The sequence below is a fragment of the Scaptodrosophila lebanonensis genome, unplaced genomic scaffold (genome assembly GCF_003285725.1).
Source record: "Scaptodrosophila lebanonensis strain 11010-0011.00,11010-0021.00 unplaced genomic scaffold, SlebRS2 tig00000101-arrow-pilon, whole genome shotgun sequence".
Lineage (NCBI taxonomy): Eukaryota > Metazoa > Arthropoda > Insecta > Diptera > Drosophilidae > Scaptodrosophila > Scaptodrosophila lebanonensis.
This window is the reverse complement of record NW_022060569.1, coordinates 2,452,034-2,466,861: the sequence shown is the minus strand read 5'-3', so window position 1 is coordinate 2,466,861 and position 14,828 is coordinate 2,452,034. Positions and strand designations below refer to the sequence as shown.

The window sequence follows — 14,828 nt, the reverse complement described above, 5'->3', positions numbered from 1 at the left end:
CACGCTTATTTTATTTCAATACAAATAAAAAGTTTCACAACCCACGCAGTACATTAATACTTGTATAATATTTATAGAATAATATTTTGGAATTTCGAAATAAAATTTGGTAATTAGTGATTATGTGTGCAACTGCACATTTACATAGAAATTGTGTCTATGTGTGCAGAGTTGAGCCAAATCTACAACAATAACACGTGTTCTGCGTTCATATAAGTCATTTTGAATTAAAATTTACTGTCTCTACTCTGGTTTTATTTAGAAATTGTTTTATTGCACATTTTACTAATTCTGCAATTATAATTTATAGACTGATGCGGGAGGAAGAATCGCTGGGTAATATTAAACAATACTACGTCAAATGTAAAAACGAAGATGGAAAGTATACGGCTATACAGAATATTTATGGATGCATAAGTATTGGTCAAACAATCATATTTTGCCATGTAAGTTCTTTATTGATGAGTATTATTTCAAACCGATAATGTGTGTTCGAGAAAACGATTTGAGACGCCTACAATTAAATAGAAGTCTTACTCTATATTTGGAATTTGGTGATCGTTTTGCAGATTAGCGAAACCAAACGAAACCATTTTTTTTCTTATCGCGTCACATTTTTAGTAATTTATGAAGTTTCTCAGGTGGTGCCGTGCAAATTGACACAGTTACAATTTAAGTTTATATTTGAAAAAGGTAGGATACATCAGTTGAACAAGCGGGATTCCAGGCTGTTAACTTCTTTGTATCTGAAACAATTTGAACAATGCAACTAAAATTATTTCCATTTCTGTACAATTGATATTTCTTTCTAGACTCGTAAAACTGCAGCTTGGCTCGTTGCAGTGTTATCTGGTGATTTAACTGTGGAGCAAAGACTAGCTGTTTTGGATAGGTTTCGGTCAGGATTAGAAAAAGTTCTGATAACAACTAACGTGTTATCCAGGGGTGATATAATGGATAAATAACTATAAAGTTTACAATACATTGCTCTTTTTTTATTATCAGGTATTGATATAGAACAGGTTACTATTGTTGTTAATTTTGACTTGCCAGTTGATGTTCGTGGAAATGCTGATTGTGAGACTTACCTACACCGCATTGGTCGAACAGGACGTTTCGGTAAGTACGTTTTTTTGCCGTAGTAGACCCAAAGTTAATGGATTGTTTATATGTACATATATGATCAGTATGATAGGAAGAATAGATGTGGATATTTTTATTTATCGAAAAGTACATAAAATTTATCACAAACTATATGACATTTTGTATATACAAGGTTTGTTCCAAAGTAAACAGGACTTTTTGAATCGACTGATGCGTTAGAATCTGCTATCTTTATCGATTGTCCAGTGATAATTTCATGACATTTCATCGATTGGAAGTGAAGTTATTGCGTTTTAAGTGTCAGTATGTTTTGTGTTATCGGTGCGAAAATGAGCTTCGAACAAAGAGCCAACATTAAATTTTGTTTTAAAATTGGTACAACTTTTACCGAAACGTTTCAATTGATGGAACAAGCTAATGGCGATGATTGCCTATCCCGTAGCAGAGTGCACGAGTGGTTTCAACGTTTTCAAAGTGGTCGTGAGGACATAAATGACGATCACATTGTGGGCCAATCAAAATTCGTGATCACCGAAAATTCCGTCGAAACTGTGCGTGAATTCATCAAAAATCAGCCGAAATCATCATTGAAATTGATAGAAATGGAATTGAACATCTCCAAAACATCGATTTATCGCATTTTGACCGAACATTTGGGCTTACGAAAGGTGTGTGCACGGTTTGTTCCGCACAAATTGACTGACGACCAAAAATTGCTCAGAATCGATCGACGCTTGTGACCGATTATTTGACCAAAAATCACATTTTAACCATTAACCACTCGCCGTATTCACCTGATATGGCACCGTGCGACTTCTACCTTTTCGGAAAAATGCATTTGCCCATGAAAGGAAAGCGTTATGCAGACGTAGAGGCCATTTAAAAGGCTTGCACCGGCATACTGGCGGCCATACCGGCCAACGAGCTAAAACACTCGTTCGGCATGCTTTTGGATCGTGCAAAAAGCTGCATTGATGCAGAAGGAGACTATTTTGAATAAAATAAATTGATTTTGCCGAAAAAACCATTTGTTCTGTTTGTTTTTTTTTTTTTAAAGTCCTGTTTACTTGGAAAACACCTTGTAGATCTAATTAAAGTTATTGGTACAATTTTTTTAAGAAAATTTCCTACGTTATCTTTATCAAATTGACAAAATGTTTTATTATTTTGTAAATCAGGCCTTACCACATTCAGAAGCTTTATCACATCATTTAGTTGGCAGGTACAATAAAATTTATTTTTTTTAATGGATTGTGGGAGAGGGACTAATATACCCCTGTATAATTATATGTGCAAAAACTGTTTTCTGTGTTTCTCATTGTAAAATAACGGTACTTTGTTTTTTGTTATGCAGTTTTTTTCTTTTAAGTATTTTGTACATATTTTAATTGAAATATTCCTCCATCCACCTCATTTGTGGTTCCGGTATTACTGATAAACCATAGAAGTCGAGAATTTGATTAAAAATAATTATATGTGCAAAACGACTTATTTGCCTTCTGTCTGCGTTAAAGTAAACAAATAATTTTAATTTCCTTATGCAAGTACAACTATAGTAAAAAAGTGAGTAGGGGATCACGTAAAACTAAGGAAAATCGAGAGATTATTAATATTAGTTAATTTAATAGTAAGAAATGCCACGTGGAACGGAATTGTTGGATGAAGAGCGCGGTAGGATACGGGCAATGAGCGATGCTGGTATACAAATTGGACAAATAGTATCTGCCATAAATCGGTATCGCAATACAGTAGCAAAATTTTCAAAAGATTCAGATAATTATGATGTTGCCAAGCGGAGTGGTTTAATTGCGGCCATAGATGAGCGGACTACAGGACATATCCGACAAAGATGCACGTATGGCATTCTTCAATAAGTACCGATTTTAGAAGGAAGAATTTAAGATGTCATTTTTAGCGATGAAAAAAAGTTAAACTTGGACGGTCCTGATGGTAACCACAAATATTGGAGGGATATTCGAAACCCAGGCAGACCTGCTACAAGCGCAACCATGGGGGAGCATCGCTAATGGTATGGGCTGCCTTTAGCCCGAGTAAAATGAACGCCGAAAAGTATATAGAACTGTTGGATAGGGAGTTCATATCATTTGAGAGCAATTTCATGGCGATCGGTGGATATTCTAGCAACACAACAGACCAGGAACATACCGTTGATACAGTGGCCAGTGTTGAGTCCAGCCCTGAATCCTATAGATAATATGTAGGGCATACTTTCTGCTGAAATATTTATATATTCCAAGCAGTATGACACTCAAAAGCAGCTTCAAAATTCAATTATAGAAGAGTGGGCACAAATTGATGAATTCTATGCCATGGAGTGTGGTAAATGGTAAAGGAGCACAATGGTTATGTTATGTTATGTTTTGGCTTAAACGTCATTTTATACATTGCACATATGTATATTTATTTTACAGGGGTAGAATATTCCAGTCAAGCTTACGCTTCTTCAATTCCTCTTTACTCAAATTAATTTGCTTATGATTTGTGAGACATAGTTTTTGAGCTGAAACTTTAAAGTCTTTTCCGGTCGGTTGATTTTAACAAGAACAACGACAGTTTAAGTGACTTTTTATACTCTGAAATGTAGAAGAGTATACTTGTATTAGGTTTGCGCGAGCTGAAAAATGTAACAGCCAGACCCCACATAGTATATATATTCTTGATCAGCATGATAAGACGAGTCGATATCAGTATGTCAAGCTGTTTGTGGCGCTCTCTTTGGGCATTCCTTTGCTTATGCCGGCCCGCTGACTTGTAGCGGCAGCAGGCAAATCACTTGCGAAGTAATTCTCGCACGTTGAACCTCGTTGTACAATTATCCAAGTCATTAAAGCAATATTAATAATTGAAGGAATACCGCGTCTCATTTAATAACTAGTCAAATATCGTTTGTTGCAATCGCTAAAAAGCTAGCGATTTTTCATTGGCGCCCGAGCAGGGACATCGGTTTTCATAAGATTATTTCCTCGTTTGTTTGCGGTCTTTGTGGCTTGGTTTTTGTGCGCGGTCGTGTGAAAACTACTCGTTTGTGTCGATTGGATACCATCCTGGTCGTCGCTCGGAATCCAGGGAAGTTTCGGTGGACTCCTTTGAGAGCTTACAGGTATTCTGTGCCAACAATTGAGCATAAAGCTCTAAGAAGTTTAATTGCTGCAAATTTGTGCAAGCGAAAGTTGTCTAAAACCTATTCACATACGTACATACATATGTATATATAGTACGTGTATGCTTATGCGGACTAATTTTTTGGCACATAAATTACTTTGCGCAACCACTTTACATGCACAAATACATAATCATACATACATATGCATGTACATACATACTCGCCAATAACCACATATTATATACATACATACCTTGCACAATTTAACACATTATACACCCTCATAAACATAATTATTAACAAAACCTCGAGGCAAAACAAACAACAATAATTAAAAAAGGGCTGTTAAGCTGATTTTTAACATAAAAAACAAATATTTTGAATTTATATTGGTTCTATTGTGTTTGTTTTTTGGTAAAGATTTGTTGCATCAGCTGCATACATAGAAACATAGCTTTTGTTGTTGCTTGCGCCGCTAGCGTAGCAAAAGAATTTTGTCGCTCTCTCCTTTGTGCGCGCCCTTTTTCGGCTACACTTGTCGCTGGGCCAACGAACTCCCCCCCGCTACCCGTTTGGATTAGCGTTGCCTACAAGCGTGCTTGCGGTAATCGACGCCTATTTTCTGAGTACAGCTGAGACTGCTTGCAGATTTCGTTGTTGTTTGTGCGGTCGCTTGGACTGCTACTTTGCTTGCGTGCATACTGTATTGAGTGCGTGTGTACGTAATCTGTGTGCATTTCAGTTGGTCTCTTGCTGTTTTAGCGCGTTGTTATTTGCGAGGGCTGTTAGGAAAGTTCGGTTTTCATTTTCGTTGATTTGCAACTTGTTTAGAGTTTATTTTGGTTATACTCTACCATGTTGGAATCTGAGAAGCAACAAGCAGTAGCTAAATCTAGTTCTAAACTAGTACAATGCTTGCAGAAATTTCGTTTGAACAAACAGAACTCGAGTGTCGTCTCGAGCTGTTAGAAGATTACATAAAGAAAGCTATGGCGCTTCAGGCAGATTTGGATAGTCTCAATCCAAGTAACGATAGTAGAGGGCCACTTGAGGATTTGTGCATTTCAACTAAGGCGTTGTATGTGAAGGCAACGAAACAAAAAGTTGAAAGTCAGACTTCTCATGACTGTTCTATGATGGCCAGTCAACGATCCCAGTTACCCAAAAGCCTCAAGTCTGTATACGACAACAAATGTTTGATATTTTTCGACACTATCTCGCAATTGTTTGACATCCCAAGTATGACCAAACCTAATGCGTCTACTTTGCGGTCCATCATTGACACTGTTTCTGCCATTTATGCGTCTTTAACTTCGTTGGGAAGTGAAAAGGACATTTCGAATGCAATGATCATACATATGGTTATGGCCAAAGTTGATCATGCAACCAAATCTCGTTTTGAGGAACAGCTCGATTATGACAAGTTGCCTTCTTGGGATGACTGCGCTGAGCAGTTAAACTGGCGTTACCAATATTTAGCGACTGAAGAGACAACTCGGGTTCCAAATAAACCGCGAGTAGAACCTGCAAGAAATAGTGAAGCTTCGTTTTCTTGCACAAAGGCTCCTTCAAAGCCTTCAAAACCGATTTCGAAGTGCACATATTGTGGTTCTGTGGATCACAATATTTATTCTTGTCCTTCCTTCGGTTCTATATCTGTTATGCAGCGATTTGAGTTCGCCAAGACTCAAAAAATGTGCCTCAATTGCTTGAATGTGGGTCATGTAGTCTCCAGTTGCAAGGCTTCCAAGTGTCGGGTGTGTTCAAAACCACACCATTCGTTGTTGCACAGATACTCTGTAGCTGTGCCAAATTCACCCGCTCCACACGCAGTCGCACCTCCAGAAGCGTACTTAGGTCACGTTTTAAGTGCCGATCAAGTAATTCTTGCCACAGCAGTCGTAAAAATTAAAGATAGATTCGGCCATTACCATCCTGCTCGTGTGTTACTTGATGGCGGCTCACAATTGAACCTCATGACTGAGAACCTTGCGCAGCGCCTTCGATTAAAGCGTAAAGACACATCTGTGAGTATTGTAATGGCAGGTGGAACCATTACTGGTAGTAGGCACAAGGTGTGCGCTGATATTCAATCTCGTTTGAATTCTCACAGCTTTGGCACTGATTTTTGGGTTCTTAAATCTATATCTACTTGTCAGCCTGGTAACTTTGTGCCCACATCGAATTGGAAAATACCCGCAAACCTTGAGTTGGCTGACCCAGAATTCTATAAGCCAGCTAAGGTTGATATTCTCCTAGGCGCTGAACTTTTTTACAAGTTATTATGCGTTGGGCAAATCGAGCTTAATTCCTGTCTTCCATTGTTGCAGAAGACATTGCTGGGATGGGTTGTTGCTGGAAGATATACAGGGCAAATACCTCCTCAACAATTCAGCGTTAACGTTGTCGCTCAAGTTAATGATTATTCTCTCGACACCTTAGTTCAACGCTTTTGGGAACTCGATCGGAGCCCAAATGAGTCGAAGGCTGTGCGCCAGACAGCTGAACAAAAGGCCTGTGAAGCTCACTTCACCAAATCAGTACAGCACCTGTCTACAGGACGTTTTCAAGTCGAACTTCCGTTCAAATCCGATCCCACTGTACTAGGGCTTTCCTTTCAAACTGCTGAAAGACGATTTCTGCAACTTGAGCGCAAACTCGCAAGAGACAAAACTCTCCATGACATGTACCATGACTTCATGAGAGAGTATCGTGATCTTGGGCATATGTCTGCTCTTGAATCTCCTCCTCCAGGACAGCACTACTATATTCCTCATCAGTGTGTCCTGAGACCTGAAAGCACCACAACCAAATTGCGGGTGGTGTTCGACGCTTCTAGTAAAACGTCAACGGCCCTATCATTAAATGACACTTTAATGGTTGGGCCGACTATTCAGAGGGAGCTTTATTCAACACTTGTAAATTTTCGGTTGAATAAATACGCAATTACTGCCGACATCTCCAAGATGTACAGGCAAATAAACGTGTCTGAAAAAGACAAAAATTACCAGCTCATTCTTTGGCGAGAAAGCGCCTCTCATGAGCTGCAGTCCTTTAAGTTGAACACTGTCACATACGGGACTGCATCAGCGCCATTTTTAGCTGTGCGCTCGTTGTTTGAATTGGCAAATATTTATGCTCGATGTCGGTTGGCAAAAATTCCTCGTGCTGAACCCTCCAAGAGGGTGCCGACTGGTAATGGCGCTACAAATTGTCCCGTACGTTGTCGGTTGACGGTGTCCAGCTAAGATCAGAGACCAGAGTCACACAACCTAACTCCTCAATAGTCACGTTGTCTGGCTATGATCCCTGATCATGGCTTCGAGGTGAGGGCTGGATCAAGGTGTCAAGCGACCCGTGCCGAAGATCAGCCTGGCTGGGGGCCCTCTTAAATAGCCCAGTCGCTCACGGAGCATCCGGGGTACCTGGCGACCCCTCGGATTATTTAGCCTAGCCCGGGTACGCGGATCTTTGCCCGGGTGGTCAAGCCCCTTCTCCGCCACTCGTGGGAACCCAAGAAAAATAAAACGAAATGAATACTTCAACGCCAAAAACGATAAATAAAAATAAACTGGAGACCGTCCCTCCACAAAGGCCGGAAGGAACTGGAAGTTCCGCAACAAGAGGAGCCGTGACGCATACACGCCCCACTGTTAACATGACGAAGCAGAACCAAAATGGCAAGCCTAGTCTCAAAGCTCAAACCTCCACCGCCTACCCAAAGGCCGGCCAGAGCATATCATCCATCAGTGAGCCCCCGGCTGCTGGTGCGCTTGCAAGGGTCGCGCCCGAGGGGAAAGCGTTGGTCGTAAAGAGAGCGACAAACGTGCCAAGGACAGATCCAGAGAAAGCTGGATACAGTGAGAGACGCGCTGCGGCTCGCATCCTCCGACGTCATGCCGACACGCCAATCGCGCCGGAGCATGCAACGAAGGAGGACTTCGAAAGAATCCAAGCGGATATTCGATGGGCGAAGCTGGTGTTACCCAACTTCGTGTACAAGTTAGAGGTCAGCAACTCCAAGAGACAGCGCTCAATAGACGAAGACCAACAGAAGGTGTCAAAAAGGCCGAAGTTGCAAGGCAAATCCTGGTCCAAGTCCTTGCGGAAGTGGCCAAGGACCTCAAGGTCGTAGGGGTCATCGACCGCAACAGTGACGAGGGAAGGATCCCTAGACATCAATGGCGGTGGATTCAGGTTGCAATAGCCACGGTCGCAGTGGAGGTGTTGAAAGACAACCCTGGCGAACCACCACAGTGTACTGACGCCGGGTGGTATCAAGGAGGCGTTAAGCTCATAGCATGCGACGATGAAAGGTCGGCTGAGCTTTATAAGCAAGCCATCAGTAGGGTGGGAGAGGTTTATCCGGGAGCACAGCTTGCTGTGGTCGACGCAAAGGACATACCATCTCGCCCGAGGGCCAGAGCCTGGATCCCGGCCAAGCCCGCAGAACCGGAAAAGATTCTGGAACTCATTCAGCTCTTCAATACCAAGATTAACACTCAAGGCTGAAAGGTATTAAAAACAGAGGCGACAAAAAGAGCATCTATGCAGGTCGTCCTCATGCTAAACAACGAATGCGTAGAGCAGCTGAATGCGGCAGAAGGCCGACTAAACTACGGCTTTGACAAAATAAAGCTTAACATATACAAGGCGGATATGGGATCACTATGTAATCTCGCCGAAAACGCAAACACGATAGAGCCGCCCAGCGAGGACGAGATGGAAGTCGATGTAGATGAACCCTCCGGGGATCTACAGGACGAGATCTCGACCGACTCCGACTACGGAGATGTGTTGGGCCGGTTCTATACCGAGCGTGAGCTTCTAGAAGACAATAGTGGAGAAGCCGACGCGACACTCACGGAGGAGAGGGCGGACAAGTCTGATGATGCAGGTCCTCCAGATAAACCTGCATCACAGTAAAGTGGCAACAGCTGCTTTAATGGTTCGTCTGGCAGCAGGCGAGGCGGACCTAGTCCTGATCCAAGAGCCCTGGATAAACAACAACGCAATCCGGGGTCTTGGCTCACCAAATTTTACCCTGTTCTATGGAAGCGGTAAGCGTAAATTGAGAACATGTATTCTAGCTAAGAAACAATTAAACGCCATTCTACTCCCCCAATTCAGCGATGATGACCTAACCACCATCAGTCTACGACTGGGGGTCAGAAATGGAGAGGTAAATACCACTGTAGTGTGCACACATAAGGAATACACACTGTAACACTTTGTTGCAATGTTTATACAAACTCAAGAGCTAAGCATAATCCATACGCGACGTAATATGATCGCGTATGCATTGGGCGACATAAGCGCAGCGTCAGTGCAAATAGTGTCAGCCACCTCAAGTGCACATAACATACTCTCTCGCGCTCTCGCTGCCAACAGCGCTGAGTACATAAGCTAGTATATAATGCAGCCGCTCCGCTGCCGGCGTATCGGGCAGTGCAGCTACGCGGCCTTAGCTTAGTTTACTTTAAGTAAAAATGTAAACGAATAGTTAAAGTTTGAATAAAGAATTGAACACATCAACGCCTCGGGATTATCAATGCCAACTTTGGCACGGGACGGACAATTGGGGTCGTCCCGCTTACCGAGGACTAGTGCTATCGCAACATGGCGACCATGACAGTGATCCTGGAGGATCAAGGACCAATCTAATTTGAAAAGATCAACAAGTGCGAAGGGCATAGGACCGCCTTTCGCACCAACGTTGGAATACAAGCCACAAAATCAACAAGCGCGAGGGGCACACCGCCACTCGCGCCATCGATGGAGCATCAGCGTGCCAGGAGTCGGCGACGTCCAGCTGATGCGGACGCCACAAGACGACAATCCAAAAAGGGACACCAGAGGAAAATTTAATGAAAAAAATTAATTAATACACAAATATAATTATTGTAAATCATATACGCAAAAAAAAAGGCGTACAAAAAGTTGCGATTATATGCCTGTGGTATACCAAATATATACCAAATTTTTGAATTTTGATCGAATAATTTTGGTGGCGCAGATGTTCCACAACTTTGCCTCGCGTTGTTTTCTGCATGAAAAGATATAATCATGGCAGGCCTATTGGCTACATTGGCCACATATGAATGTTGTATCAGGCTATAAATATTTGGCTGAAGTTAAAGACAGTACTTGCCTTTATCGGATTTTTATTTCAAAGAGCAGAATATAACGTATTATAATTGAATTTATTTTGACAAATTTGCTAAGTGAAGTTATGTCACATATTATAAAAAAAAATATAAGAACTAAATAACTGATGAGTTATCAAGAATAACCATAAAAGAATAAAAATAAAAAAAAAAAATAAAATTGCAAAAAGGGAAAAGTATGCAAGATGGCAAGGTAGACAAAAATCCTGCGCAGGAAAAGAAAAATGGAAATTGCCTAAGCAATCCATAAAATAAAAGTTTCAAAGCCCAACGTATACGACAACGTATACGTCAAGTAATATGATGTTGGCGATTTATATATGTACCAATGGAATTCTCGACTTAGGTCAGTTTTTCCAAAGGCTTGAAAGGCAAGCCGGTATATACAGAATCGACCACACTCAAAGAGGTACCGTGGAAAAAGATCTTTGAATTAGTTCAATAGATACTTTAAAAATATGGGCAATAAAGAATAAATTTAATAAGAGTAGCGCTACTCGACCCGGTGACCCAAGTAAAAATAAAAGAAGAAGCTATTTTGTCTGCATAGATTGTCTGTATATGAATTAGTGCATTTTTGAATGGCATTTTCAGTTGTACCTTTGCAAAGTACTTACGATTAAAGGACGAGTTAACTAAAAGGAGTCTCTACGGACGATACGTTCATGACCCTGTTCATTGGCATTCTCAAAATGCTGGGTCAGCAATCGCCAATCGTCAGTGGTTAGCTTTTACACAAATATATTTTTGAATGTTCTACTCTGAAGTACGGTCCTGTGAAGACGTTCATTATGGACTTGGAAACAGAAAATAGGATTCTCTAATTATTAATTTGTGCGAAAAAAAAAAAAAAAAATGGTTAGAGCAGTACCTTATCGCTCTAGGCTAGATTAATTGTTACAGGTATATGGTCGCAAAACGCAAAACGCAAACTCAAAACGCAAAACACAAAAAAAAAAAAACAAACAGTACATAAGGATAGGTTAAAGATTTTTAATTCGTAACTTGAAGTATGGCCATACACAAGCATAAATATATATAAATATCAATAAATAAAAAAAAAAAAAAAATGTTCATCAATTTTCTATGATTACATAAAAAAAAAAAATAATAATAATAGTAAAAAAAAAAAAAATTATATATATAACTAGATATACATGAAATTAATAGATAAACAATTTAGAAAATAACTTCATAATATTACGTTATTTTTCAAAAGGAGGGAGATGTAGTGTGCACACATAAGGAATACACACTGTAACACTTTGTTGCAATGTTTATACAAACTCAAGAGCTAAGCATAATCCATACGCGACGTAATATGATCGCGTATGCATTGGGCGACATAAGCGCAGCGTCAGTGCAATTAGTGTCAGCCACCTCAAGTGCACATAACATACTCTCTCGCGCTCTCGCTGCCAACAGCGCTGAGTACATAAGCTAGTATATAATGCAGCCGCTCCGCTGCCGGCGTATCGGGCAGTGCAGCTACGCGGCCTTAGCTTAGTTTACTTTAAGTAAAAATGTAAACGAACAGTTAAAGTTTGAATAAAGAATTGAACACATCAACGCCTCGGGATTATCAATGCCAACTTTGGCACGGGACGGACAATTGGGGCCGTCCCGCTTACCGAGGACTAGTGCTATCACAACACCACCATTAGAATGGCTTCTTTCTACATGGCCCATGATCAAGATGGTGCCCCCCCCCCCTCGCAGCTGTTGAGAGCCCTAGTCGGCAATAGCGGCGATAACAAAATAGGCACGATCCTAGGTGGAGACGCCAATGCTCACCATACTCAATGGGGCAGCAGTGACATCAATGATAGAGGTGAGTCAGTATACGACTATATAATGAGTAGCAACCTTCTAGTCTGTAACATAGGGAGCGACCCCACATTTGTAACAAAAAACCGCAGCGAGGTGTTAGACGTCACACTGGCGTCTGATTTTCTCGCACGCAGAGTCCTTGCCTGGAGGGTCCTTAATGATCACTCATTCTCAGACCACAGGCTCATACACTTCAGGCTGGGGTACCACACCCCTGCCGCCATTAAGAACTTCAATCTGAAAAAAACCAACTGGGGGTATTATTTGAGATTGCTTATCAGAAAACTACCCCCCCTTCAAAGCTCTGAACCCAATACGGGAGAGAAATTGGACAAGTTGGTGGATACCTTCACAAAAACCTGCTCGGGTGCGATAAAGAAAGCCTGCCCAAGTACAGTTTATAAAGAAAAATGCAAACCGCCCTGGTGGTCTACTGAATTGGATGGTCTTCGGGTCGAATGTAGAAGACAATTCAACGAGGCACGAAGAAGTAGCACAGAGCCCAGTTGGGTACTGTATAAGCGCAAACTTGCCACCTTCAAGTCGGCCATCAGAAGAGCCAAGCGCACCTCTTGGGCCAACTTCTGCTCAAGCATTGAGTCAACGTCTGCAGCATCGAGGCTCAGAAAAGTGCTGGCCAAATCATCCTCTCCACCAACTCTTCTGCAAGGGGAAGACGGCTGGATGGACTCCTGCAGAGACTCTCTAGATCTGCTCACTAATACACATTTCCCGGGCTGTACCGACAGTAGTAGTACACCCCTTATCCCCCACGTAACGGGGGTACCCAGCCATTTGAGAGAAGATATCATTACCGAAGAACGCATCTGCTGGGCTGTTAAGACTTTTCAGCCCTACAAATCTCCTGGACCGGACGGCATCGTCCCGGCCCAACTCCAACATTCTCTGCGACACGTTATGCCCTGGATTCGGACAATTTTTTAGAATTTGTTTAAGAGTCAACCACATTCCGGCAAGCTGGAGAGAGGTAATGGTCGTGTTTATCCCCAAGGCCGGGAAACCGTCTCACGTTACGCCGAAAGACTTCAGGCCTATCAGCCTATCCTCGTTTCTACTTAAAACCTTGGAAAGGCTAATAGAAACATACCTTAGACAGTCTATCAACCCGGATCTGCTGTCGAACTCACAACACGTATACAGTAAGGGCAGGTCAACTGACACTGCCCTTCACTCCCTGGTCTCTAGAATAGAGAACTCACTCCACGTTAAGGAGTACCCACTGGTAGCCTTCTTGGACATTGAGGGCGCCTTCAACAATATATTACCGTCGGCAATCACCCAGTCGTTGACGGACCTTGGGGTAGATGTCTCCCTGGTAGGCTTCATCACTCAGTTGCTCACTAGCAGGGCTGTAAGTGCCGAACTAGGGGGACAAACCTGCCGCAAGTTCGTTAGCAGGGGCACCCCACAGGGTGGAGTTCTGCCTCCGCTACTGTGGCTGCTGATGGTGAACCAGCTGCTACGACGCATGGAGGTGGAAGGCCATGCAGTCATAGCCTACGCAGACGACGTATCAATAATCTGCATTGGTAAATACCCACAGACTCTCTGTCACCTCATGAGGACGGCGCTATTGACGCTCTCGCAATGGGCGTCCACATGCGGCCTAGGAGTAAATCCTACAAAAACTGAGCTAGTACTTTTCACAAGAAAGTACAAGATTCCGGAACTCCAGCCGCCCACACTAAAAGGAGTTCCTCTTAAATTCAGCCACAGTGCCAAGTACTTGGGAGTCATCCTGGACAGGAAACTGCACTGGAGTGACAACACAATAGAGCGGGTGAAGAAAGCCACAAATGCACTCTACATCTGCAAGAGAGCCATAACCACCAGATGGGGGTTCTCACCAAATATTGTACACTGGATATATACGGCCATCGTTAGACCGATTCTTCTGTACGGAATCGTAGTATGGTGGCCTGCGATGGACAAATCAACTGTTCTCACCCAACTCAGTAGGGTGCAGAGATCGGCAGAATTATGCATTAGCGGGGCACTTCGTTCTACACCAACGGAGGCTCTTAATATATTCTTTCATCTTCTCCCACTAGACATAGTCGGAAAGGAACTTGCTACAAACTCAGCCCTAAGGCTAAGAGAGGCCTCTGCCTGGAAAAGCACGTCAAAAGGACATGCAGGCATACTCCTTCTTCAACCCGGGGTTCCGACCCATACGGATTACTGTGTACCAAAACTTATTTTTGATAAGAAATATACAGTCAGGATTCCCATTCGTGCAGAGTGGGATAGCCTACCACACAGAAGAAACGACGCCATAAACTTTTTCACGGATGGCTCTAAACTGGAACAGAGAGTCGGAGGTGGCATATTTTCTCCGGACCTGGAGATACGACGGTCATTTCGTCTCCCTGATCATTGCAGCGTCTACCAGGCGGAAGTGGCTGCGATACAAGAGGTCACAAGGCACCTATCCCCTGATATGGAAGGCGGTAGACCAATATATATATATTCAGATAGCCAAGCGGCACTAAAAGCGTTAGACTCCAATGTGGACAACTCCAAAGTTATCACTGACTGTAGCAGATCCCTCAACGAGACGGCCTAACTAGTCAGTATCAGCC

At 42.4% G+C, this 14,828-nt stretch overlaps 2 protein-coding genes across 5 annotated transcripts in view; both read left to right on the top strand.

Moving 5' to 3' along the window:
- The window catches only part of LOC115628125 (DEAD-box helicase Dbp80-like), a 32,082-nt gene that overhangs the window by 8,069 nt on the left and 9,185 nt on the right, over positions 1-14,828 (top strand). For 3 of the 4 annotated variants that reach the window (XM_030524102.1, XM_030524105.1, XM_030524103.1), the window contains 3 exons: positions 311-446; positions 813-945; positions 1,006-1,119. In XM_030524102.1, the coding sequence (XP_030379962.1) occupies positions 315-446; positions 813-945; positions 1,006-1,119 (379 nt within the window). In that variant the 5' untranslated portion in view covers positions 311-314. Of the gene's footprint in view, positions 1-229; positions 447-812; positions 946-1,005; positions 1,120-14,828 lie in introns of those variants that run through there. The other variant, XM_030524104.1, reaches the window with a different exon arrangement.
- On the top strand, positions 8,779-9,763 carry LOC115628127. Its single transcript, XM_030524106.1, has 2 exons — positions 8,779-9,288; positions 9,359-9,763. Exon 1 carries the CDS (start codon positions 8,792-8,794, stop codon positions 9,152-9,154), a length of 363 nt encoding a protein of 120 aa, XP_030379966.1. The 5' UTR covers positions 8,779-8,791; the 3' UTR covers positions 9,155-9,288; positions 9,359-9,763.

Bases quoted from the DNA above. Each gene is read 5' to 3' on its own strand.
- LOC115628127 (XM_030524106.1), top strand. From the start codon at position 8,792: ATGCTAAACAACGAATGCGTAGAGCAGCTGAATGCGGCAGAAGGCCGA.